This window comes from Trachemys scripta, chromosome 1, assembly GCF_013100865.1.
Source record: "Trachemys scripta elegans isolate TJP31775 chromosome 1, CAS_Tse_1.0, whole genome shotgun sequence".
NCBI lineage: Eukaryota > Metazoa > Chordata > Testudines > Emydidae > Trachemys > Trachemys scripta.
This window is the reverse complement of record NC_048298.1, coordinates 118,525,343-118,552,504: the sequence shown is the minus strand read 5'-3', so window position 1 is coordinate 118,552,504 and position 27,162 is coordinate 118,525,343. Positions and strand designations below refer to the sequence as shown.

Below are 27,162 nucleotides of genomic sequence, written 5' to 3'. Positions count from 1 at the left end.
TCAGGTCTGGGGGTGTGTGGGAGTGCAGGGTGTGTGTGGGGGGGGTTCAGGGGTCGAGGCAGAGAGCTGGGGTGTGTGGGGGTGCAGGGCGGAAGGCTGGGTGTGGGGGGGAGTTCAGGGGTCAGGGCAGAGGGCTAGGTGTGTGTGTGTGGAGGTGCAGGGCAGAAGGCTGGGTGTGTGTGAGGGGGTTCAGGGCAGAGGGCTGGGGTGCTCCCAGTCCCCTGCCCTGAGCGGCTCATGGCAGGGGGCTGGAAGGGATATGCCCTGTTCCACCCCCTTCCCCAAGGTCCCATCCCCACCTCTTCTCTGCCTCCTCTACGGAGCAGCGAGCATGCTGCCACTCCTCTCCCTCCCCCTCGCAAGGGCCATCAGCTGATTGGCCAGGGAAGGAGAGGAGGAGGGGTAGGAATGCACCATGCTGGGGGAAGAAGCGGGGGAGGGAGGAAGCTTGGCTGCTGCAGGACCAAGCTTCTGCCTCCTGCCCCCGCAGGGGAAAGCAGTGGGCAGGGCGGCTGAGTGGGGCTGGGAGCTTGGACCGTGGCAGGCAGCAGCATGCCACTCAAAATCAGCTTGCGTGCCGTGTTTGGCACGTGTGCTGTAGGTTGCCAACCCCTGCTATACCATGCCACCCTTACTTCTGCACCGCTGCAGGCAGCGACTCTGCCTTCAGAGCTTGGCTCCCAGCCAGCAGCCGCCACTCTCCACCTGCCTAGCTCTGAAGGCAGTGCCACTGCCAGGAGCAACGCAGAAGTAAGGGTAGCTGTACTGCAAATCCCACTCCCTACAATAACCTTGAGACCTTCCCACAACTCCTTTTTGAGTCAGGACCTCTACAATTATTACAACACGGTGAAATTTCAGATTTAAATAGCTTAAATCGTGAAATTTACGATTTTTAAAATCCAATGACAGCGAAATTGACCAAAATGGACCATGAATTTGGCAGGGCCCTAATAATCATTGTAGACTCCATTCTGTGGTAAGGCACAGCCCGTAGTAGTAGGTGGTGTATAGCTATGTCATCCTTGGAAACATCCCAGGGAAGGAATTGTGGACCAATCAACCAACATTCCCTCCTTTGCTCCTGGGAGATGTTAAGTTATTGCTCGCCTGACTCTCATGCTAGCTCAGTTGTTCTGGCCAGTGAGTTGAAACCAAACCCTGAACTTCACTGATCACTCTTTACTCTCCTGCTCAGGGAAAGGAATAAGCAGGTGCCTTTACTTACCCTTTCACAACACTGGTCCAGGTAGCCTGCCTAAAGGTGTACAGTGGATTCTTACTGCTCTGCCTGTACACATACTCCAAATCAGAATTTGGTCCTTAAGTCAACTACATAATTTAGTAGTACTGAGCTGGGATTCATTAAGGGCTAGAGTATTCAACCCTTACTCACTTTGAAACCAATGGGACTACTTGTGTGAATAAATGCTCACCCACAAAAGTAGCCCCAATCTAGCCCCAAACAAGTAAATGCTCCAGAAAAAAAAAATCTATTAAATAATTAATCCATAACCATTAGAAATTTTAAAAGGAATTAAAATATCATGTTGTCTGTGTCAAAGGAGAAGACTTTAATTTTTCTTCTGTAGGAGTTTAATCCTAAAGAAGAACTGTCACAGATATTTAGCTAATATTGGCAAAGGTTCAGTTTTAGGATTCAATTTCCACAAAAACAGTATTTTAAAAACTTTTACTTTGTCATGAAAAAGATGATTTGATGTAGATATTTTCTAAAAATGAGCCATTTTGATTGACATTTTCCAAATTCTTTCTGTTTTGAAATCTGCTCAGCCAAAGCGAGTCCAATCAGTGCTGTTGTTCTAACCGCGTTTTGTGGCACTACACACTTGGAGTAGTTTTGAAAGCAGCTAGACAACTTGTGGACAACATGAATAAGAAGGGGTGGGAGGGACAGAATCATGATGTTAGAAGCTTGATAGATATAGTTGCTTTAATTTTTTTAAAAAGTTATAGTAAATAACCCCACCACTCTGAGATGGTCTCTTGGACGTTTGCTGCGTCTGTAACATTGCAACAACTGACTCTAAATTTAGATTTCAGAGTTATTTTACAGTAGTTTCATTTAATGCTTTTGCCAAAGCATCTCATTAACATTTTGTGTGAATTAGTCTAGCAATTTAGCAGCGTACAATTTTTATTTGTTGTGCAGACTGGCTTAATTATGGATCCATCTGGCAGGAGAACTTAAAAAGTTGAAAAAATTGTTAGTCTCTAAGGTGCCACAAGTACTCCTGTTCTTTTTTAAAAAGTTGAAGATGTTCTTTGTTCCTTATCCCACTGATTTTACAGCTTCAAATAAAGGACCCAGTCCTACAAACCCTTAACTCATATGACTAATGCTCACTCATGGCAATAGCCCTCTCTGCTCCCCTCCTGCACTCCTGGTATAGGCCATCAGAAAATTACTGCCTTTGGGAACTAGGAGCAAACAAGGAAGGAACTAGGGGGCTGAAGGATTTTTGTGTCATAATGTCCCCTCGTGGATTAGTGTGTTACCAGTTGTTCAGATCTGTACCTAAAGTCAAAATCCAGCCCACTTAAGTCAGTGTGCCACTTCATATCTACATGGGTACATAAAAGGTTTAGTGTTCTCTTGTCTGTGGCTCTCTTTTGTTTTTTTTTCCGGGAAGGCTTATGTGCTGCAAGTAGCAGATGTGAGGTTGACCTTGACTTTTCTTCAAATTGGTGGATTTTTTTCCATATCTTGTGGAGTTCCTACATTCCTCTATTGTACTGTAATCTATTGTATTCTGTTTTCTCATATATCTTGTATTGCATGGAGATATTTAAAATAACCTGCTAGATTGTGCTGTTCTAAACTGGAACTCCAATAAAACAGAGGGCCAGATTTGGGCTAACCCTTGCATTGGTTAATGAGGGAGAGGAGGATGGCTCAAAGAACCTCCCTCATACTTTGGCTTCTCGCACATGTGCTGACTGCATCTAAAGCCCTTGCAAACCTTCAAGGGCAATGGATGCTCAAGGCTAGCTTCACCCAAAGGGGTGGGGAAGAGATGAGGCCATGGCTCATACTACTACTGTGGGGTGGAGCTGGGCTGCCACTGAGGAGCCTCACACTGTATCCTTCTTAGGGGCTTCCTTAAGCACAATCCTGCCTGCAGCTCCTACTGGGGCAGGGAATCTCTGTACTACCTTCTACTTAGGGCAGGGGTCGGCAACCTGCAGCTCCAGAGCTTCATGTGGCTCTTTGGCTGCCCCCTTGCAGGCAGCCATTTTTTGAGGGAGTGAGGTACAAGCTCTGGCCGGGAGGCGCTTACCACAGGTGGCTCCTGGCTGGCAGCACAGCAGGGCTCTGGCCCCACGCCACTCCTGGAAGCGGCTGGCTGCTGGCAGGTCTCTGTGCGCCCCTTGGGAGGAGGGGAGCAGCGGGTCTCTGTGTGCTGCCCGTGCCCACAAGCACCACCCCCGCAGCTTCCATAGGCCAGGAACTTGCCTATGGGAGCTGTGATGATGGTGCTGGGGGTAGGGGCAGCATGCAGAGCTGCCCCCTCCCCCCCACCAGGGGCACACAGAGACGTGCCCAGCAGCCAGCCGCTTCTGGGAGCAGCGTGGGGCCAGGGCAGGCAGGCAGCCTGCCTGAGCCTGCTGCACCACCGGGCAGGAGCCACCTGTGGTAAGCACCTCCCAGCCAGAGCCAGCACCTAGCACCCTCTCCCGCATCCCAGCCGCCTACCCCGGGTCAGAACCCCCTCCTGCACCCAAACTCCCTCCCAGACCTCGCACCTCCTCCTGCATCCCAATCCCGTGTCCCAGGCTGGAGCTCCCTCCTGTTTTATATTCAAATTCAAATGGCAAAAGTCACATTAAAAGTATTGGTGGGTAGTAATAACTTTAATATGTTCAATCATTATTAGCTGATAAATTCTAACTCTACAAGTAGCTTTTGCGTGTGATGTGGCTCTCGAAATATTTTGGTCAAAGACAAAAACAAAAAAAGGCTCTTCTTTGAAAGCTTGCTGACCCTGACTTAGGGCTATGTTCAGGGGCACAGTCTGGTGATGATGTGCCGATTTCCCAATCTGCAGGGACATAGTATTTTGGGAGTTAAAATATGCATGAAAGCGTTGTTATTGTTGTTATCTTGCTGTATTTGCACACCTAAAAGATTGTGATGGATGAGGAGGAGTTTTGATGAGGAGTGAACAAGTGAAAGCAAAGGTGGGGAAAAATTAGAGCTTTTCACTAATAGCTCTGTATCTACATTTAGCTAAGATTTAAACCTAGTGTTGTGTGCAGAGGTTGTAGACATGGTGCTAAATCCTGCTGGCCTTTCCTATGTGAGTCTGATTCTGTGCTAACTGAAGCCCACGCAGCCAAATTGAAAGCTGTAAGTTTGCATGAGGGTAGCTGAAGACAGCACTTGGCCTACTGGAGAAGGACTAGCTGTGTAGGGGTACGTCTACACTTACCTCCGGGTCCGGCGGCAGGCAATCAATGTTCTGGGATCGATTTATCGCGTCTGGTCTAGACATGATAAATCGATCCCGGAAGTGCTCGCCGTCGACGCCGGTACTCCAGCTCGGCGAGAGTATGCGGCGTCGACGGGGGAGCCTCCCTGCCGCGTCTGGACCTGTGGTAAGTTCGGACTAAGGTACTTCAAATTCAGCTACGTTATTAACGTAGCTGAATTTGCGTACCTTAGTCCGAAATGGGGGGTTAGTGTGGACCAGGCCTAAGCAAGGGAAGCTAAGTGAGCCAAATTCTGCCTTTACATAATTGCTATACGATCCCATTGAAGACAGTGGAGCAAATCCTACATACTTTACTCATGTGGATAGTCCCACTGATGTCAAGTACTCCTGTAAATCAAGGATTTGGCCCACTGGGGTTGCACAAGGTCACTGCAGTATTTAGCTAAGCATAGCCAGATTTTCCAACTGCTCAGCACCCACAATTGAAGCCAAATATTCAGAAGAACTCAGCATCCACTTAGGCACCTTCATAATGCTTGGTACTCAGAAGCGTCCATTGTGGTGCTTATTTTGTTGCCTAGATAGGAGCTTGAACTCTTTAGGAAAATCTGTCCCCCAGATGCAGTTGTTGAGCACATTTGAAAATCTGATCCCTAGTGATAATGTATATTGTACTCCTCTTCCTGTATGCTGCTCCATCAAGCACAAAATTCTGCTGCATGTCCACATGAGGAGATAAGATAAAGATTTCTTCGTTAATACAAATAGCTGTACCAGGCTTGACTTTAGGCTAGATATGTGAGCACTCTCCTATCTGTTTTTTTTTTTTTTTCTTTCCTTAATTGAGTGTTTGACTGTTAGGACCTTCATGTTTCACAGCATGGTTTTTCTGAAAACTCTGAAAAGATTTTGCCTATTTCAGACCAAAGGTGTATTGGGCTGATTTATAGCAGGGACCAGAAGTTTTTGCTGGAAAATAAATGTAGTGTAGCATTGAATGAACAAACATAATTTTTATTTATTTCCTTTTGTGGTAGCCCTGGGTTCAGAAATGAATCCCAGCAGGTACAAAGATCATACACAGAGTTCCCAGGATATCAAAGATCCATGTGATTATACACTTTTAAAAGCCCTGTTTCAGAGTAAGTTTAAGAAATGTACATTCTGCTCAGTGCTGGCAGGTGGATGTAAGTATTGCCTTAAGAGTTTAAGATCATTGCATCTGTCGTCTTATGAGCACTGCAGGAATGTATGTGATCTTCCAGGCCAACAAAAGGCAAGGTGCAAAAGCTAATTTCTTATTGCTCTTAGACTTCAACTCCTCTTGACTACCAGGAAAAAACTTCATAAGAGTTTCAGGCTTCACTTACTACTTTTGTCTCATAAGAACATAAGAACGGCCGTACCGGGTCAGACCAAAGGTCCATCCTAGCCCAGTATCCTGTCTGCTGCCAGGTGCCCCAGAGGGAGTGAACCTAACAGGCAATGATCAAGTGATCTCTCTCCTGCCATCCATCTCCACCCTCTGACAGACAGAGGCTAGGGACACCATTCCTTACCCGTCCTGGCTAATAGCCATTAATGGACTTAACCACCATGAATTTATCCAGTTCTCTTTTAAACTCTGTTATAGTCCTAGCCTTCACAACCTCCTCAGGTAAGGAGTTCCACAAGTTGACTGTGCGCTGTGTGAAGAAGAACTTCCTTTTATTTGTTTTAAACCTGCTGCCTATTAATTTCATTTGATGACCCCTAGTTCTTGTATTATGGGAATAAGTAAATAACTTTTCCTTATCCACTTTCTCCACATCACTCATGATTTTATATACCTCTATCATATCCCCCCTTAGTCTCCTCTTTTCCAAGCTGAAGAGTCCTAGCCTCTTTAATCTCTCCTCATATGGGACCCGTTCCAAACCCTTAATCATTTTTGTTGCCCTTTTCTGAACCTTTTCTAGTGCCAGTATATCTTTTTTGAGATGAGGAGACCACATCTGTATGCAGTATTCGAGATGAGGGCGTACCGTCGATTTATATAAGGCAATAATATAGTCTCAGTCTTATTCTCTATCCCTTTTTTAATGATTCCTAACATCCTGTTTGCTTTTTGACCACCTCTGCGTGGACATTTTCAGAGAACTATCCACGATGACTCCAAGATCTTTTTCCTGACTTGTTGTAGCTAAATTAGCCCTCATCATATTGTATGTATAGTTGGGGTTATTTTTTCCAATGTGCATTACTTTACATTTATCCACATTAAATTTCATTTGCCATTTTGTTGCCCAATCGCTTAGTTTTGTGAGATCTTTTTGAAGTTCTTCACAGTCTGCTTTGGTCTTAACTATCTTTAGCAGTTTAGTATCATCTGCAAACTTTGCCACCTCACTGTTTATCCCTTTCTCCAGATCATTTATGAATAAGTTGAATAGGATTGGTCCGAGGACTGACCCTTGGGGAACACCACTAGTTACCCCTCTCCAGTCTGAGAATTTACCATTAATTCCTACCCTTTGTTCCCTGTCTTTTAACCAGTTCTCAATCCATGAAAGGACCTTCCCTTTTATCCCATGGCAGCTTAATTTACATAGGAGCCTTTGGCGAGGGACCTTGTCAAAGGCTTTCTGGAAATCTAAGTACACTATGTCCACTGGATCCCCCTTGTCCACATGTTTGTTGACCCCTTCAAAGAATTCTAATAGATTAGTAAGACACGATTTCCCTTTACAGGAACCATGTTGACTATTGCTCAACAGTTTTGTTTTTCTTTGTGTCGGACAATTTTATTCTTAACTATTGTTTCGACTAATTTGCCTTGTACAGACGTTAGACTTACCGATCTGTAATTGCCGGGATCATCTCTAGAGCCTTTTTTAAATATTGGCGTTACATTAGCTAACTTCCAGTCATTGGGTACAGAAGCGGATTTAAAGGGCAGGTTACAAACCTTAGTTAACAGTTCCGCAACTTCACATTTGAGTTCTTTCAGAACTCTTGGGTGAATGCCATCTGGTCACGGTGACTTGTTAATGTTAAGTTTATCAATTAATTCCAAAACCTCCTCTCGTGACACTTCAGATTTACCTGCTTTCAGTTCAGAAAGAAGCTGTAGGGACTGGTCTCCTTTTGCAGACCTTTCTCAGGCTCTACCCTTCTCACCACTGATACTTTGTGTGCGCTTCTTAACGCCACCTGTATTTCACTGTCGCATACAGTTATAGTGCACCATATACAGCCGAAAACCGCCCTACGTTTTGAGGTCAGTTAGACTGGACAGTTGCTGGGCAACTGAACCCGCTCTGCACAGTGATTGGAGGTGAGGGCTCTGTGTATCCGTGTTCTCATTGGCACATCTTGAAGTAAATTAACTACCGTATTTTATATAACAAATTCCCACACAGTTTTAAAGCTTCATCTGAGTAGACTATTATGGATATGCATACCACAGTTTGGGAACACCTGCCCTAAAAAATCTGGAGGGCTTGAGGCCAGTCCTGACTCTGTTTAAAATGCAAAAAAAAAAAAAAAAAAATCTTGTGAAATATCCGTTTTTCCACGTGGTAACGTTGCAAGATGTCACCCATCCTCACGCCAAAGGGACTGGGCAGTAGGCATCCACTTTCTGGTTACCGTTTTCTCATGTTCCACAACCCAGTCGTGTGCCGATTTACTCAGGTAAAGAAAAGCATGTCTGGGTAATAGAGCCCAATAGAGCTCCCATTGAACTTAGTGGCAAAACCCACATTGATTTAATGGTGTGGGATCAGACTCTTAGTTTCCAAGCTAAACAATGTTCCAGGGTCCCTTTCAAATAGCCGGCATTGCTGCTTAGTTAAGCAATGCCTGTTAGTGCATCATACTCCAACACATGCTTTTTCTGCTGCTACGAGATCAAAGAACTGCAATATATTGAATTACATGCTGGCTAAACCTGAATATATTATCCCCATTTTCTATAAAGTATCTATTAGCATTGTTCTGTATTTCTCCACCCGCAAGGAATCAAAGATATTCGCTCTAGAGGCTTTTTATACAGCAATTTTGCATTGCACACAGGATGTCTGCTAATCTATTTATAAAGGTCCTCGTTATAGCTTTTTATTGTAAAGGTTTCATGCCATATTCCTTGTATGCATTTTGTCTACATCTCAGATAGAGAACGCTGTGTGAAGGACCTTTCAGTAGCAGGAGCATGACTTTACCATTACCATCGTGACTGAAATAAATGGGATTACTCACACGAGCAAGCAGTGGCAGGATCAGTCCCTACATTTTATTGCTTCACAATAGCGGAGGTCAAAAAAATCTTCTGGTCTATTTCTTTAGCACTTCTAAGCCAAGTGATGTCAGTCATTACCAACTCAGATTCTAGGACAATAGGTGGTAAGATGCTGTATGAGAGAAACAAAGAGAATTCCAATTCCCATCCTATTGGAGCAGTGGATGCTAATTATAAGAATGCTATTTCAGCTCACTGCTATTCCACTATAATGGTATATAGCATCTGGGGAAAACCTGTAAGGTTTGCATACATGTGCTGTAAGGTGTTTTCCTTCTACCATAAAAAGTTACAAATAGGAAACATTAAACTTGGAATCTAGGCTCGATATTATTGTCTCTTTTTGAAATGATTATTTGTGTGTTAATACCCATACAGATGGACTGTCCTAAAATAATTCCTTCACCTCAGCAGACTTCATTTTACTTCCCACTTGAGTTTTTCACAAAATGGAGAAGGAAGAAAACTCATGTTCCATTTTCAATTTTTTTTAGTTCAAATCAAATGATTATAATATTGTTACATTTCTGACAGCAGGGAGAATACATTTCAGACAAAGCACATATTTTATTCTATTTTAACTGTTTGTGTTTCCCTAATTGCAAGAAAAATACAATGATGATCTTTTTGTGGAATGATAAATATTTTAACTTAAGTTTTCAGCTGGAAGAAAAATATATGTGCTGCCAATGAAAGGTACTAGATTGGCAGCCTTGTGCATTGTCTACACAAAGCTTTTATTTCCTGTAAAAACTTCCTACTGTTGCTACCATCAACGTCTTTCCAACCAGATTTATTTATTAAGCAGTCAGTAAATGATTAAGGAGCTGGTGGGACTGATTTATGAAGCGAGATTAATTGAACTAAATATGTATTGCTCAGTTAAGTGGGAACAGGGCTGGGTGGGAGAACACAATAGCTGTCTGTTTACACCCGTAGGTACTGGTAATGAGGGAGCGGGAATGTTTAGGGTGGTACAAGGGGGTATAATTACTGTAAAAGATAATGAGATAAAAACCTCCTAACAGTGAGAGTTTTTAGTCTGAGGAATAATCTTCCTAGGGAAGTCAATGGTGAGAGCGCCGTCCAGGAAAATTCTGAAAATTAAATTGGATGTAGACGTAAACAAGACTGTGTAGTGGAAGAACAGTCCTTCACCAGCAGGGGAATGGAATAGGTGTCCTACTGTGATAGGCCTGGTCTAATTCCAATTTCTATGGTTCTGTGAAAGAACTTACATGTACATAATATTTTTCAAATATAGACACCCGGCTTCCAGGCCAGGTTTAGTCCTGTTGCTAGTGAGTACAGAGTGCTCTTTTGACTTCAAAAACAACAAGGAGTCCAGTAGCACCTTAAAGACTAACAAATTTATTTGGGCATAAGCTTTCATGGGTAAAAAAACCCTCACTTCGCCCACCTGCACGTGGGACCTGAATTTAGCTATTGCTTATATGAATGTAATGCTCACTCTTTATTTTGGGTCCCATTCTGCCTGTATATCCAAGCAGTTTGCACGTTGAAGGGAGCAGAGAAACTGGTGCATTGAGTTCACAAGAAACCATTCCAGAATTTTTACATGTTGGCCTAGCTAAATGCATTGTCAGCGTCACTTTTTTCAGCTGGCACCATTTATTCATTGGTCTTGGTGCTGGACTGTGTTTGTTGCTAGTGGGAATGTGTGTGCACTGGTGCAGGGGTTCTCAACCTTTTTCTTTCTAAGCCCCTCCCCTTCCTGCTATTAAAAACTCCACAGCCATCAGTGCCACAGTAATTGGTTTTCTGCATATAAAAGCCAGGTTGGAGTTAGGGCAGGACAATTGCCTGGGGTCTCATGCCACAGGGGCTCCCATGAAGCTACATTGGTCAGGCTTTGGCTTCAGCCCTGGTTGGCAGGGCTCAGGGCCCTGGACTTCAGCCCCATGCGGTGGGGCTTTGGCTTTCTGCCCTGGGCCCCAGCTAGTCTAACACTGGCCGTGCTTGGAGGCCCCCCGGATACCTGCTTGCAGCTCCCCAGGGGACCCCAAGACCCTGGTAGAGAACCACGGTGCTAGTGGGAGTATATGTGTGCGCACCAGCCTGGGAGCTAGTCGCATCTTTTTCCCAGCAAACCATGCTTCCTCAGACAGTGAAGCACCCCCCGAGTTATTAGAGGTGAAATTCAGCCTGGTGCAGAAGTGGGACTGCGGTGGTATCTAGGCCTATGCTGACCCTCTGCACAAGAGTGAATTACACTCTAGATGAGCATATGTTCTAGTCCACTGTGATGGGATTGTGGCTGTGTACACAAGTGACATACCAAGCTGCTTGTGCAGTCACACAATCGATTGCATCCTTTCCCCACACTGCACATCAGTCACCCCAAGGGCAGGATTTAATCAGTTTCTGGCCTCATCTTCTTTTGATTCTGACCCTGGTTTGCAAGTTGTTTGTCTGTTTTCCAAAAGTATTCCAAAGTGGAGCAAAAACAAACATGCTTTTAAATATTTCATTTTCATACTTTAAGGGAGATTGACACATTTTGAAGAGGAAAGCAGCCTACAACACCTAAATTAAAAATAAATATTTATGTTCACATTTGTTCGTCAGCTTTCCAAAATGTAAAAATATGTTTCATGTTGTTTTAAATAATGAAATGTGAAACAAATGAAAGATAAACTTTCTACAAGCTGCAAGGAAATAAGAAGACAAAGCCTTTGTTTATAGCTTAGATTTCAACAATGCCCTTTGACAATCAATGCAACTCTTAATTACAAATGGAATTATACATATAAGAACTGTTCAAAACAAAGGAGCATTTTTTTTCTGGTTTTCTTTGTGATAGTTTTAATTAGCTGCGACTCTTTGAACAATCATAGCCCTTGACTGCTATTCAGACACTGATGGAAGTTGTTAACTTCAAATAATATCTGTGGGGATGTAGAAGTACAGGGGTTCCCGCACCACATGCTCCGCTGTTAATATAGTCTCAGGTATATTGGAATTCTGCATACCTAATATTTAAGTGCAAATTAGCATTATCCCATAACTTTCCAATGATTGACATGAGAGGGAAAAATAATCCAGGTAGAACAACATGCAGAAACAATAACTACAAATAATGGCCAGTCATACATTGTGCTTTTCTCTTAATAACCACGTACCCCTTCTCCAAACAAATAGAAGTTGGGGGTGGGGGGCAAACTGGGCTGCCATGTGAAAGCAGCTTCTCTTGACACTGGCGATGAGTGGGTTGTGCAACTGCTGGGAAATGCATCTTCCCATATTTGGCACAACACCACTTCTTAATTCCCCAAGGCAAACTCTCTTTTAAGGAAAGTGTCTACCAGAGATGCAAGTCTATTCAAGGGGAGCTGCACCTCCTGCACCAGTTTGGCTCAGCTGCCTGTGCTCCAGGCGCAAGCACGGGTTAGGCATTGGGATATGCTAGTGTGGAGCCTTGCAGAGTCCTATTGAAATCAATGGGTCTCGGCACTAATAAGTTCCACTGCAGCATTGGGGATGTGGAAGGTAGAGCAATCTTGCTCTAGTCCAGAATATCATTAGTTCAGTTCCATACCAGGATTTGGGTTTATTCCAAGTGCTGGCATTGCAGTACAGTACTTGGGGAGAGGGGGAGGTCCCTGTTGGTCTTCAGAGATGCATTGTCCTTGCCAACGGTAACGGGGCGATGACTCACCAGTGCGGCGCCTCCTGCTGGTCGTCCTGGGAATTAGCTCTTGTCCAGGTCCGGAGTGCCCTCTGCTGGGCAATGTCTTGCTTGCCGCTGGCCCTGGTGTCCCTCCTGGACCCTGGTGCCCCTTCTCTCAGTACACCACAGTCTCTCTGGGTCTCCCCTCCCCAGGGAACCCCCAACCCATTATCCCCACCTTGCCTCAGTCTTGGGCTACTGCCAGTTACCATCTAGCCCCCGCTCACTGGGGCGGACTGCAGTATAATTGGCAAGGAAGGTTTGGACCTGCTGCCTCTGCCTACCCATGGGCTGCCCTCTGCAACCCCAGTACCTTTTCTGGCCTTTAGCAAGGCCTGCAGCCTGGGGGTTTTCCAGGCTGGAGCTCCCCAGCCCCTCTGGCCTTCCCCCAGTCCTGCTCCACTCTGGGTACCTTGCTCAGCAGCCAATCCCCTCCCTCTCAACAGCTAGAGAGAGACTGACTTAGCTCCAGCCTAGCAGCCCCTTTATTAGGCCAGCTGTGACCTGATTGGGGCATGGCCCCAGCTTAGGCTACTTTCCCAATCAGCCTAGGTTTTTCTCTCAGCCCCGGCCCTCTCCAAGGCTGCTTTTACCCCTCCGGGCAGGAGCGAGGTGACCACCCCGCTACAACAACATATACCCTGATACAATAAAGCATTTAAATGCCTGCATAACTTTAAGCATGTATGTAGTACTTTTGAGGCTGATGCATACGCACTGAAGTCAACAGAAACACTCCCACTGACTTCAGTGGGGTTTGGATCAGGCCCAGTGGTACTTCTCGCATGATCAAAGCTGTACATGTGTTTAAATGCTTTGCTGGATCAGGACCACGTTCTATCTCTCAGTAATGTGTGCTAACTATGCTAGAAAACATTAATCTTATTACAAAATGCTTTGGGAACACCTTGAGTATCAAAGGAATCAAACACTTCAGAATTGCTCACTCAGGTTTTAAGTACCAAAGGCAATGCTGGTGTAATAAGAAAAACAGGCAGCTTTTAGTTACTGGTTTATTTACCTGAAGAACACTAGCAATCTAGAATATTTTTTCTGTTGCTCAGACATTTATTAAGGATAACACTGTGCTATGGAAATTAAGTAAAGTCATAAATAAAACTAATAGGCAGCAAGGGAGTGATTCCTAACTTTTCAAGCACATGTCAGCAAATCTGCCTCCTATTGTCGCTGTGTCTACCTGACATTACTTGTTGAACCTCAAACATTCCACACAGACACTTAAAAGAATGCCACTCTGGTCCATTGCAGCATGGAGGGATCTGTGTAACCCAGATTTCCTGCGTAGAAGATAGTATATCAGAATTATTTATGGCATTCCCCTTTTTTTGAAAAGGCCATCACAATAAACATGGCATTAGCTGAACTATCGGTGCCTTGTAGGAACTGGTGCAAGATTTCTCTACCTCTTACCTTCAAGCCTAAAAATCAACTTGTACAGTTCTTCGGTTATTTATTAATTATTACTCTTTTGCATCGTGGTAGAACCCAGGAGCCTCAGTCATTGATCAGGACTGCGTTGTGCCAGGCATTGTACAATATGATCACATAAAGGGTAGAAGTGTGCGGGGAGGGAACAAACCAAGCTGGAGTCCTTTTATATGTCTAAGTATTTTAAGTGCATAAAACATGCAGGCAACACTGGGATATATGGGGTACATGCATATCTATATCTAAGAAGACTAAAAAGAATTTTCAAATTTACTCTTAAATGGATAAGTAGCTACTGAAATAATAATTGCTAATTTTGCTGCTGTTGCTAATGTCTTTGTAATTGATTTCATCTGAATTATTTCAATTGATTCATTCTTTAAAGCAGAGGTGTACCTTTTACCTATGAGAAATAAGAAATCATGGACCAGATCCTCCGCTAATATAAATCGGTGTAGCTTTATTAACTTAAATAGTGCTACACTGATTAACACCAGGTGAGGATCTGGCCCTTATTTTTAAAGGGTGAAATCCTGGCCCCACTGAAGTCAAGGGCAAAAGGCTCCTTGTATGGGATCTGGATTTCACCCAAAATGATTTACAAAGGACCCGAAAGCATTCTTTATTGTAAATGTTGTCTTCTGCTTAAAGCAAAGAACCGTGGGATTGCAATTCCGGTGGATTTAGACAGCCAGGTAAATACCCTGTTCATGAAGAGTCATTCCAATATGGTGCAGAGAGCGGCCATGGGATGGAGAATGTCTGCCCGCAGTGGACCTCGTTTTAAAGAAGCTCTTGGAGGGCCTGCCTGGGATTACAGGAATATAATTGAAAAACTGCAGGTATGGTAGCAAATGCCTGATGCTGTGTGCGTGACATTGCGTTTTGTCTAGATATGTTCGTGACCGTAAGAACAACCCAAGGACAGAGGGCAAGGGGCACTCTGATATCTAGCAGTGAGAGTCAGCTGGCCTGAGCAGCTCAGTATATCCCAACTCGCTATTGTTATAATCTCTGTCTAAAAGGTGTCGTGTAATATGCACACTGTTTTGGTGAAATTTGGGGCTGTGGGAGTGTGTTGGGGTCATCTTGCTGTTGTAACCAAGCTGGTGGAAGCCCGAGTGGGGTTGGAGGGTGTAGACAAGCTGCTGGGGTCAGAGCTGCCGAGCCAGGGCTGTCTAAGCACCAAGATATGCAGGGTGTGACCTGCATCCGTCTTCCTGATGTGAGCATCCCAGGTTGGGAGCTACAGCAGCAAGACATTGTGAGACACCCAAGATTGCTGGGCTAGTGGTGACACAGCCCCTCCCTGGTCTGGACTGCTCCCCTGAACCCTGATTGGACCATCACAATGTTGTATACACCTATTCAAAGGGAAGCCAACACCTTGGGCCTTGCACTCCTATGACCTAATTCGGCCCCCACAGGAGTCAATGGGAATCTTTTGCCCCTGGGCCATTATGATTGCCAGAGCATAGCAAGACCAGCCAGGTCTTATTTCTGATGACCATGCCCCTACTGCAGGTGCAAAAAGGTAAGAGTGGTGTAGGAGTCGCTACAGTGCTTCTGTATCACTGGCGGATCCCCCTGTGCTAGGAGATCATCCCGTGGTGTGAGATGTACTGGCTTTAGAGACACTGTATGCTCCAAATTGCTTAGAACCTTGTCGGCGTGGTACAGTAACGCACACTAGAGGGTTGTGGTTTCTAAAGCGCGGCAGCGTGTTGTGCACTAACTGGCCCAGCAGTCCTGCTGGCACAGACTAAAAGTTCCCTGGTGCACATCAACATGATGCTCTTTGGAAAGGGATTATGTTAATGTGCACTAGGGAACCTTTAATGCACCCCAGCAGGATCTACATGTGCCAGTTAGCATGAAACACATTGGCACCCTTTAGAAATCACACCCTTCCAGTGCACATTGCTGTGCCTTGTAGACAAGAGGTAAGTATAAAACTAAGAGACAACAGGTGGATACAGACAGATAGGGGAGTATAAGGGAAAAAAAAGATGCAAGGCAGGAGCTTCAGCACACTGTTTTCCTAACCATTGTCAAGTTTTTTGTAGGCACCATGATAAGGAGAGTTTTGAAGGAGGGCAGTTAGGTAGTTCTGTGGAAGTTTGTGGGAAGCTGCTGGCAAGTGTGATGGGCAGCAAAGGAGAATGCCAAACAAGCACCTCCAGGCTGTGTAACAAGTGGGTGGTAAGACTGGCACCATGGGTTGATGGGAGGCGGGATGACAAATGACAACAAATATTTGTCCGATATTTCGTTCACATAATTCATCAACTAAGTCATTCAAGTGTGATTGGACCAGCTTTTGCCATAATTGATCTTCTTCTTCTGCTTCTTTATTTAGGATGTAGTCTCCTCCTTGGAACAGCAGTTCACCCCCATGATGCAGGCTGAATTCTCAGTGTTGGTTGATGTATTGCATAGCCCTGAACTTCTCTTTCCTGAGGGGAGTGATGCAAGAATAAGATGTGGTGCTTTCTTGTCCAAGTAAGTGGCACAGAAAGCGTCCTGTTTATTTTTTTTTTTCTGAAAAGGTGACAGAGATAACATTTTCAGAAGCGCCTAAGTCCCACTTACAAAAGGCACTTAGGAGTCCAAGTCTCACTGATACCCTTTATTTATATATATTTTTGTTACATAGTTTGTGTCCCATTAGTAAAGGAGTTGTATGTGTGACATGATTAAAACGAAAACCCTTGCGGCTTGCTGAAATTAAGACAGTCTCAACAAATTTCTGTTTTCCTAATCGCCATTTATGTTAAATTGCCCCCAAATACATTGCAAGGTCTCGGACATTCCATGTTAGAAGGGTGTGTTTTTAATTCATATTCTTTGGGGGCATGCTGAGCTACCTTTTGAGACAAAGTAAATAAATCCTTTGGTTTTATTTTAAATTGCAAACTCTGAAATAGCTCTTCTAAATGTACATTTCACTGGTGCCTTTGCATAGTTTTGAATTACAGGTGGTTTTATTTGCAGTTTGGGCACTGGAAGAGAGCCGTGGTCGGTTTTGCTTTATTAGTCCTTTAGTGAGATGCCCTATTTGCCCTTGAGGAACTGTGTAATTTAGAGGTAACTTGAGGGCACTGAAAATTTGGCAGGTTTCCTGATTCCTCAGCTTTCTGCACATTCTGCACAGGTAGCTTTATATACTTCATATGTCTCCCCCCCCCCCCCCCAAGACTAAATGTTGCATTTTTTTGCCCCCTGTGTCAAAGTTTCACTGGAAGTTAATGGGAATTTTGAATGAGACTGCAGGATTTGGCCTATGGTGTACAAGGAATATATATATTTTTTAAATGATCTACTGTTGCGCGGTGATACTTTGCAATACTATGTAACTGGCACTATTAATATGCAGTCATTTTAAAATTATGGTTAATAATAATATGACTTACATTTAGACCATGGTGAGCTCATCTCACGAGCTTGGTCATCACTTGAATGGGAGACTTCCAAAGAAATCCTGGCGTGCTGCAGGAAGTGATATTAGTACTGAACCCAGCATGATGATGGGGGGCATGGTGCTGTGGCTGATGCTCTCTTTTGGATTAGATGTAAATGATGCCTTATGCAAGAATATGTATATTCGCTCCGGTGTTTTTGCTTAATTCTGATTTGAGCAATATTGTTTTGCCTTCCTAAACTCCTATTGCAGTTTTATTTGGATGCAGAATTCTATTTTACTTTCGGCCCTAAACTGCCCTGCAGAGTTCCTGTGTACACTTAAACAGCTGCTACATTCCATCCAGAGGTGACTGCGTTTCTGTGCTGAGCAAAGTGATTCTATTACAAATTTTTTTTGTAAATTACTTTGGATCATTTTGGATGGAAACCACTCGATAACTGTAGAATAAGTATTGTTACTACCATAAAACTTAAAGTTCCTTTTGAAGTTTGTAGGATAAATGATGGGCACTGCAGGTAAAGTAATAATTTTTAGAAAAACATAGGCCCAAGTGGCAGAATTTGGATCCTGGTCTGGGTTTCAAACCCTCTAAAATGTAGGTGTTTTTGGATCTGGGATTCTCTTTCTGCTCGTTACTTAGGCACCTGCAGCAAAATTCGATGCAGACTCCAAACACCCTCAAAGGCTGAGAAAGATTGGGCTGGGGCCCATTTTTTTTTTCATGGTACCTACCTGGTCTACTTGTATTTCCTTCAGGGAAAAATATGGTAACAAACAATTTCTGTTTAACGTGCATGTTGTCTGGCTTGGAGATAAGGTGCAATACTCTATATAAGGTCTAATGTTTTACTTTAAGGTTGATTAATCACACAAAGAAGCTAATGGAGAAAGAAGAAAAACTTTGCATTAAAATTCTTCAGACATTACGGGAAATGCTCGACAAGAAAGACAGCTTTGCGGAAGAGGTACTGCTGCCCTTTTACTATTAAAAATAAAACTTTAATTATGGCATTTTCAGCAGAATGTTATAACTCTTAACTCCTCACATGTTACAGGTAATACATTGTCTCTGAAACAGAAGTTACATCATAGAAATTTAGTCCTTTTCCTGACACTCCTCCTGGCCCGTTGCAGTCCACGTGTTGACTAGAGTCCGTTTCAAGTGTCCAATTCATCCTTTCTCCCTCCCGCCTGAGATCCCAGCCCTTTATAGTCAGTAAGCATTTTTGCAGTTGAAGGTGCAGTAGGAAGTAGGTAATGTTTAATGAGACGTACCACCTGGGGAGAGTGGAATTAACTCTATGCTCTCTACAATGCCTACTGTTTTCTGTATCTGGTAACATCCCCCTTGTTTAGCTCCAGAACTGTTTCTTCTCTCAACATCTAGGTTTCCAAATGCCCCTTTGATCTTACATGCACCTTAGGGTCATGGTGACTGGACCCTGGTTTTCACATCAATTGGTCCATGGCTAGAGGTTTTAAACTCATTCAAAATCCATCTGTCTTGACAAATTTTTCACGTATAGTTGTATAGTTTCCTCTCACTGGTATTTCTTATCATTCATTCTGGATATTAATACTACTTTATATTAAAATGAATCATAGTGATTAATTCATCTGTCACAGAAATCATTTGTTTGTCAGAATCAGCACCTATAGTCAAATATATACACTGGAATCATTTTGAGAAAAATTGTTGACCTCCTTTCTCCTCTCCTTGTCCCCATGCACCGGTATGTTCAGAGTTTGATATTATGCTGGTCATCCATTTTATGGTACTTAGCAGAATTATCAATCAGGATATACCAGATTTTGAATATAACGTTCCTAATGATGAAGGGAAGATTTTGTGTGTAGCGAGATGGGTACATATTTCTGGGTCACTTGGATGTTACACCTTAAGTTCCATGTCTCAGTACTGTCATAAGACAATACTACTTCAATTTCTTCTCTTATGGTAGATAAGTCACATATGAGAAATATGGTGTATTCACAGTGTATATGTTTTGATTATACACTGTTTTGATTTCAACGTATGTCACACAAAAAGAACATTTTGCCCAGGCTCTAGGCAGCCTAGTAGATAGTTTAAAAAACAACAACAACCCAGTCAAACCAAGACCTTTCTCTTCACAAGAATAACCCATCCACAAAGAGTGAATTTACCTCCTCCTCACCTCCCGCAAAGAATTTTGCTCTAAGAGCAATGCACTCAGTCCATGGCAGATAGTGATTTGTCTTGGTGTCGTAGCAAAATTTTCATGGCTGAATCAGATATTATTATTCATTTGTATTCAGACAGCCTTAATGCTTACATCCCCATGAGTAATATGTAAAAACAAAATTTCCTTTTGAAACTGTTCACATTGGGGAACTACGCTAAGCCTTTCCAAAATAGACACATACCCACCAGAAAATAAGACTTCAGAAAAAGAAGAAAAGAGAAGACAATACCTTCCTTTATAGATATTCAGCAAAGGCTTGTCTGATCAGATACATCTTTTACCCTGCCCTGGAGGCTGATCCACTGAGATTAAGGCAAGCCACCAGAGGGAGTAAGTTCCACAGTTAGGGATCCTTTAACAAGATAGCCTGGCTTCCAGTCCTCAAGAGTGCACATCTGGGACTTCAGCAAATGCAGCTCAGTTGTGCATTGTTATCTTGACAGTGCATAGGGAGATGGTACATGTTAATGGTTTTAGGGAAAAAATAAGACTGATATCCGCCCCATCCCCTAAATGCTGTTCTTTCTGAGATCCATGAATTTTATAGTGGAGAAGGATAATAAACCAAAACATGTGACTTACTGTATGGTTTTGCAAGTCCTTTCCTCACTTACCACTCTTGGGAGTCATAGCTTACATAATGGACTTCAGAAAGGCTAAAAATAGCACAATGAGCTGCCTTTTGTGTACTTTTCCAGCTTTCCATGAAACAGTACATTACTGCATGCAATTGTACTTTGTGAGATCCAAATACTGAAAAATACAGAATTAGGGTACATGGGGCCAAATGAACTTTTGACAGCAAAAGGCCTGAATGTACATTAATCATAAGTCTAGGTTTTGTGCTGTACTGTATTTGGAGCATTACATTGGGCACAAACTATAAACTTTCAGGTAAAGATTATTGCAGAACTTCTCATTATTAGAAGCAGGGAGAGAATCATAATGCAATCTGTTGATCAGTTATACTTATGTGGCCCCCATTACTTTACTGTCTGAGCCCCTCACAATCTTAAATATAATTATCTTCACCTTATCCTCGGGTGGTAAGATGTTATAATCACCCCTGTTTTATAGAGAGGGAACTAATGCACAGAGAAACTAAGTGACTGTCTTTTTAAAGGTTTCAGTGGTAGCTGTGTTAATTTGTATCAGCAAAAAAACCAAGGAGTCCTTGTGGCACCTTAGAGACTAACAAGTTTATTTGAGCATAAGCTTTTGTGGGCTAGAACCCACTTCATCAGATGGCTGAACTTTGTGACTTTGTCCTCACCCACAACTATTGCAGATTTGGGGACAATTTATACGTTCAAGTCAGTGGGACTGCTATGGGTACCCGCATGGCCCCTCAATATGTCAACATTTTTATGACTGACTTAGAACAACGCTTGCTCAGGTCTCGTCCCCTTACGCCCCTATTCGACTTGCGCTACATTGATGACATATTCATCATCTGGACCCATGGGAAGGAGGCCCTTGAGGAATTCCACCAAGATTTCAACAATTTCCACCCTACCATCAACCTCAGCCTAGACCAGTCCACACAAGAGGTCCACTTCCTAGACACTACAGTGCTAATAAGCGATGGTCACATAAACACCACCCTATACCGGAAACCTACTGACTGCTATACTTACCTACATGCCTCCAGCTTTTATCCAGACCACATCACACAATCCATTGTCTACAGCCAAGCTCTAAGGCTTGGTCTACACTAAACCCCCAAATCGAACTAAGGTACGCAACTTCAGCTACGTGAATAACGTAGCTGAAGTCGACGTACCTTAGTTCGAACTTACCGCCGTCCAGACCCAGCAGGCAGGCTCCCCCGTCGACTCCGCGTACTCCTCGCGGCGAGCAGGATTACCGGAGTCGACGGGGAGCACTTCTGAGTTCGATTTATCGCGTCCAGACAAGACGCGATAAATCGAACCCAGAAGTTCGATTGCCTGCCACCGAACCAGCGCGGTAAGTATAGACAAGCCCTTAGATACAACCGCATTTGCTCCAATCCCTCAGACAGAGACAAACACCTACAGAATCTCTAACAAGCATTCTTAAAACTGCAATACCCATCTAGTGAAGTGAAGAAACGGATTGACAGAGCCAGAAGAGTACCGAGAAGTCACCTACTACAAGACAGGCCCAACAAAGAAAGTAACAGAACGCCACTAGCCATCACCTTCAGCCCCCAACTAAAACCTCTCCAGCGGATCTACAACCTATCCTGAAGGACAATCCCTCACTCTCACAGACCTTGGGAGACAGGCCAGTCCTCGCTTACAGACAGCCCCCCAACCTGAAGCAAATACTCACCAGCAACTACACACCACACAACAAAAACACCAACCCAGGAACCAAACTCTGCTACAAACCCCGGTGCCAACTCTCTCCACATATCTATTCAAGGGACACCATCATAGGACCTAACCACATCAGCCAAACCATCCAGGGCTCGTTCACCTGCACATCTACCAATGTAATATATGCCATCATGTGCCAGCAATGCCCCTCTGCCATGTACATTGGCCAAACTGGACAGTCTCTATGCAAAAGAATAAAGGGACACAAATCTGACATCAGGAATCATAACATTCAAAAACCAGTAGGAGAATACTTCAATCTCTCTGGTCACTCTCTGGTCACACACCTCAAAGTGGCAATTCTTCAACAAAAAAAACTTCAAAAACAGACTCCAACGTGAAGCTGCAGAACTGGAATTAATTTGCAAACTGGATACCATCAGATTAGGCCTGAATAAAGACTGGGAGTGGTTGGGTCATTACAAAACCTAAACTTAATTTCCCCAATACTAATTTCTCCCTACTGTTACTCACACCTTCTTGTCAACTGTCTGTAATGGGCCACTCTCTTCAAACGTTATTTCTCCTCCCTTGGTATCCTACAGTTAATTGATTTATCTCATTAGACTGACTTATCACTTGGTAAAGCAACCGACATCCTTTCGTGTATTTATACCTGCTCCTATATCTTTTACTTCATACATCTGATGAAGTGGGTTCTAGCCCACGAAAGCTTATGCCCAAATATATTTGTTAGTCTCTAAGGTGCCACAAGGACTCCTTGTGGGTTGTTGTTGTTTTTTTTTTTTTTTTGTCTTTTTAAACTTTCTTTAGAAAATTTCAGAGCTTGATTTCTTTATTCCCTCCATCCCCCCCAAAATGGCTTAATACAAATTGTATTGGGACTATAGATGTTCATATACATTCACTTCTAGAACACTAATAAAACATAGCAAGCTAATGAGGTGGTGGTATGTAGTAGGCTGGTGCTTCTGAAAAGACAAAGAATGCTGGGAGGGTTTATGGCAAAGTTTCCCAAGCTGTGGGACAATACCCATAGGGTGTCATGGAAAATGTATACATTTAAGCTGGGTATGCGTTTACGAACACATGGTGAAGTTGTGGAGGGGTTGGACGGGGAATCCTGTCAGTTTCATATTCCTGAAAGGAAGCTCCGCTTTCAAAAGTGTAGTTTGGGGAATTACAGTAATAATGGGCTATAAAACCTCTTGGTCATTGATTTGACTTTGATAGGTAATGACAGAAAGCTGTTAATACCGTAAGTCTCAGTTCAACACTTGGTGAATCACTAGCGAAATTAGTGCCTTGCTGACTGGGCATGAAGACTGAAGTCTCCTTTTGCTTCTTTAGGCAGTCTTTCCAGGGCAATGTTGCAAACTTTGGTAAGGCATTATGGGAGGAACTTGTGCTACCATTGCCCAGGCTGCGATTGTGTGGTGGATAAAAGTGGACTTTGATTTCCACAAGTTTTTTTTTTTTTTTTTTTTTTTTTTAAGAGAGAAATAAATTAAAGAGAATAGGATTTTGTATTCGCTCTGTCCTGTCAAAGTTTTGATTTGAGTTCAGTTCAAGCTTTGTGTGAAATCTGAGGTCAGTTCTTACTGCAGCCATAGTTCCATCTCTGCTGTTGAATGGGTAAAATTTTCAAAAGTGCCTAAGTGACTTAAGCACATAAGTCCCATTACCGAAAACACCTAACTGACCTAGGAGCCTGGTCCCATTGACTTTCAAGGGAATCCTAAGTGCTTGGTGCTTCTGAAAAATTTACCCTCTGATTATGTGAGTATGTATATGTAATGCATTCATATCGTGATATTATATGTGCTTACTGTGATATTAGTTAACTGACGGATATGTTTAACAAATGGTAGTACATTTTGAAATGCATGGTAGAATGGTAGGAACCAAACATGCAACTTTCACTTACGCTAATAGTTCCCACTAAAGTTAATAGTATTACTTGCATGAATAAAGACTATATGCAGAAGTAAGGGCTTCTTATGCTATGGAACACATTTTATACTGTTTTTCCAGGTTTAGATGTTGAACCACAGTATGAATGAAAAGTAAGAGTACTGTTTAAGTATCAGTGGGGAGGAAAAAAACCTATAAGCTGTTTAATTGTCTATCAAAAATAGGAGTACCCCTACTTTTTTACCTTTTTTGGAATACTCCTGAAAATGATTGCCCCACTTCTAAAATGTTTTCAGTGTTTCTTTTTCTACCACACACCTAGATTTCTAGCTCTATGTGGTGAAATATTAAGATTTCTTTATTCATCTTTTAGCTACACAATGGGCAGGTCTACGCTACAGCTGGGATCGACCTTCTGAGATCGATCCACCGGCAGTCGATTTAGCGGGTCTAGTGAAGACCTGCCAAATCGACAGCAGATTGCTCTCCAGTCGACCCCTGTACTCTATCCCTGATGAGAAAAGTAAGGTAAGTCGATGGGAGAGTTTCTCCTGTCGACCCTCTGCGGTGTAGACCCCGTGGTAACTCGACCTAAGGTACGTCGACTCAAGCTACGTTATTCACATAGCTGGAATTGCGTGGCGTAGGTCGACTTACCGTGGTCGTGTAGACATAGCCAATGTTACAACCCTTTGCGTCTTGTTTTAGCAGTGACAACAACAACAAAGAAACAAGTTAGGAATCTTTTTACAAATGTACATTATTCCCTTAAGAATCTGTAGATCACCTGTTGTGGTAATATTTGTTGTCTTTCTAAGGGCCTGATTCTTTTCAGTTGATATCAGTGGCAAAACTCCAGTGATTTAATTAAGAGGCACATTCTGGATTCTTCCCTCATGTACATGAAACCAAAGGGAGCTGGATCCCTTTATCTGTTGGGAAAAATGTCTCCCCATATCCCTTAGTAATCAGTTGGTGTTCTTGTGAGCTACAGCAGTATCCCAATGTTGTTGCTGTTGTTTAAATCAAATAAGCTCTTAACTTAACGTGCACTCCATGATCTAGTAAAGTTCATTCTAGATCACTTTATTTATTTACATGTATTGAATTAAGCAGTATTCAGATAAATCACAATAAATGTAGGCAAAAATCAATGGAAACAGGAATAATTCTGAAAATGTCAGTCTGTTGTGGAGTGGAGTGTAATTTAAAAGGACTTTATTATTTCAAGTGGTAGAGTGGGGAGGAAGGGAGAGGAATTCCCTTACCTGTTTTACTAATAACAGTTTGGATGGGCAGCGCTGCAAGTATTTAAAAAAATCAAATTTAATTTTCACCGCTTTTAAGCTGTTTTGTTTTGTTTGTGCTCTCCTTTAAGAAAGAGGTGCACTAGCCAATTTCAGTTTTATTTCCAGCCAGTGGACCAAAAATTGCTCACTTTACTCTTTGATTTAGCTCACTGTGTTTTTCAGATAGTTTGCTTCAATGCTGGGGTTGCAAACGCGATAGGGAATATTTAAATCCAATCTAAAAACTTCTCATTGAAAATTCAAAAACCCAGTGATATTTATTACTATTGGATTTTGTGAAACATTTTAAAACGTACTGTAAAATGCCCTAAACTGACAATATCCCTGTAAGGTCTTTCTAACATAAAATCTTTTTGCTGTAGAAAAAGAAAATATTAGATTTGGAAATGAGAAAGTATTTAAATATGTAAGAAGTCACGAGCAATCAGCACTACATTTATAAGCAACTAGAGAACACCTTGAGCGGGGTTTTAGAACATAAGGTAGAAGGTCAAATGACTTTTAACCACCTAAGAAGTACAATGAAACTGTAGAAATTCACCTCCTGGATTGACTTTTCTGTTAATATCTAATGGAGTTTATAAATGAAAGTAAAGGAAAGCATCAGACCCGTGCATTTATTGGATATCATTGGCAGAGGGATGATGTCATTGACAGCCAATCAGAGAGGACCATTAGTGATCAATGTTCAATAGAGATTTCATAATATGCTGACATCAGTGCAACCTTCTACTTTAGTGGTTTCATAGGTCACCTGCTTGCTGATTGTTTCCTGCCTGTCATCATCATATTGTCTCATTCTAATCTGGAAAGTGCTTACAGATGTTGACTGATTCGATGGAGTTTAATGAAAAACTGAAAAGATTTGGCTTTTAAATGCATGGTTTGGTCCAATACCCTGTTGGGTTCCTGTGTGCTTGTTCTAGTGCTTGTAGCTTGTAGATGAGATTTATAAATTAAAAGTCAAATTATAAATAAATGGTAGGGGCTAATGAGGACCGATATAGACATCTGGATTTTTTGGACCCATAACCATGCCTTTACCTGTCTGTTATAAACATTAAAATATGATACAAGGCAGGGCATTTAAGAAAAGGCTCAAAGGTTCAAAGAAAAGGCTGAATTTCTTCTATATGCCTATTTCTCAGCACCACATGAGCCTATGGCAGGGACCAGGGCTACCCAATGAGAACCCTTCTCTTAGATGAACTACCCCAGTGGCTGTTGCAATAGGACAACCCCAAGGGTGTGTGGAGTGCCCTGTGGGCCCCGTTCTGCAATCCCATGCTGGCTGGGAAGGCTAGTGTATGTCTTTACTTAGACATTCAAGAAGCCATGGTAGTGCATGTGGTATGTCGATTTAAGCAACAAGATGCGACAGTTTGGTTGGGGCCGTTCTGACATTCAGGATTATTTCATGTACCACAATGATGGCTTATACAAAGTTGTGTGTTCTGCAGGGTCTGAGGCTGAGCCACTGTGTTAAGACGGAGATTTCAGTCTCTTCTATTGCAATGACTGAATGAAGCAACTAATTTTAAGCAGCAGTCATGTGAGTGTGTTGGGATACATATGACCAAACACAAAGTATTTTCAAATCCCCTACGTATGGTAATTTCTCACCATACCCACCCACATGGTGGCACTTTAAAAGGAAAAGAAATAAAAAGTACGGAGAAACAAATCAACGCAATTTGACTCTCTCCCCCCCCCCTAAGTTCCAAGCTGTAATAATTAAGGAAACCGATACCGCAGAGCATGTGATGTTTGTGTATTAACTAAGTGTTGTTGACCATGATGTCATCCATTGACATCATCCACTGAAGCATGCTGTCATTGCATATTTGTGTGTAAAAATGTGCCAGACACACACACACACACACACACACACTCTCTCTCTCTCTCTCTCTCTCTCTCTCTCCCCCCCCCCCCCCCCCCCCCCCCCCCCCCCCCCCCCGCCCATGATCTGCAGTAATCTTGCCAAACCTTGTGGCATTATGAAACATACAGTGTTTGGGATCATTACAGTAGACTACTGCACTAATGTATTTATAAGGTAAAGTCCTTGAGTGTCCTACTGGACTATGTT

The 27,162-nt window shown here is 42.9% G+C and overlaps 1 protein-coding gene across 4 annotated transcripts in view; it reads left to right on the top strand.

Annotated features, from left to right (window-relative positions):
* ITPR2 (inositol 1,4,5-trisphosphate receptor type 2) overlaps window positions 1-27,162 on the top strand; it is a 341,154-nt gene that overhangs the window by 171,539 nt on the left and 142,453 nt on the right. For all 4 annotated transcript variants that reach the window (XM_034782924.1, XM_034782916.1, XM_034782942.1 and 1 more), the window contains exons 35-37: window positions 14,528-14,718; window positions 16,236-16,378; window positions 18,157-18,265. In XM_034782924.1, coding sequence (XP_034638815.1) covers window positions 14,528-14,718; window positions 16,236-16,378; window positions 18,157-18,265 — 443 coding nt within the window. The remainder of the gene's footprint in view (window positions 1-14,527; window positions 14,719-16,235; window positions 16,379-18,156; window positions 18,266-27,162) is intronic.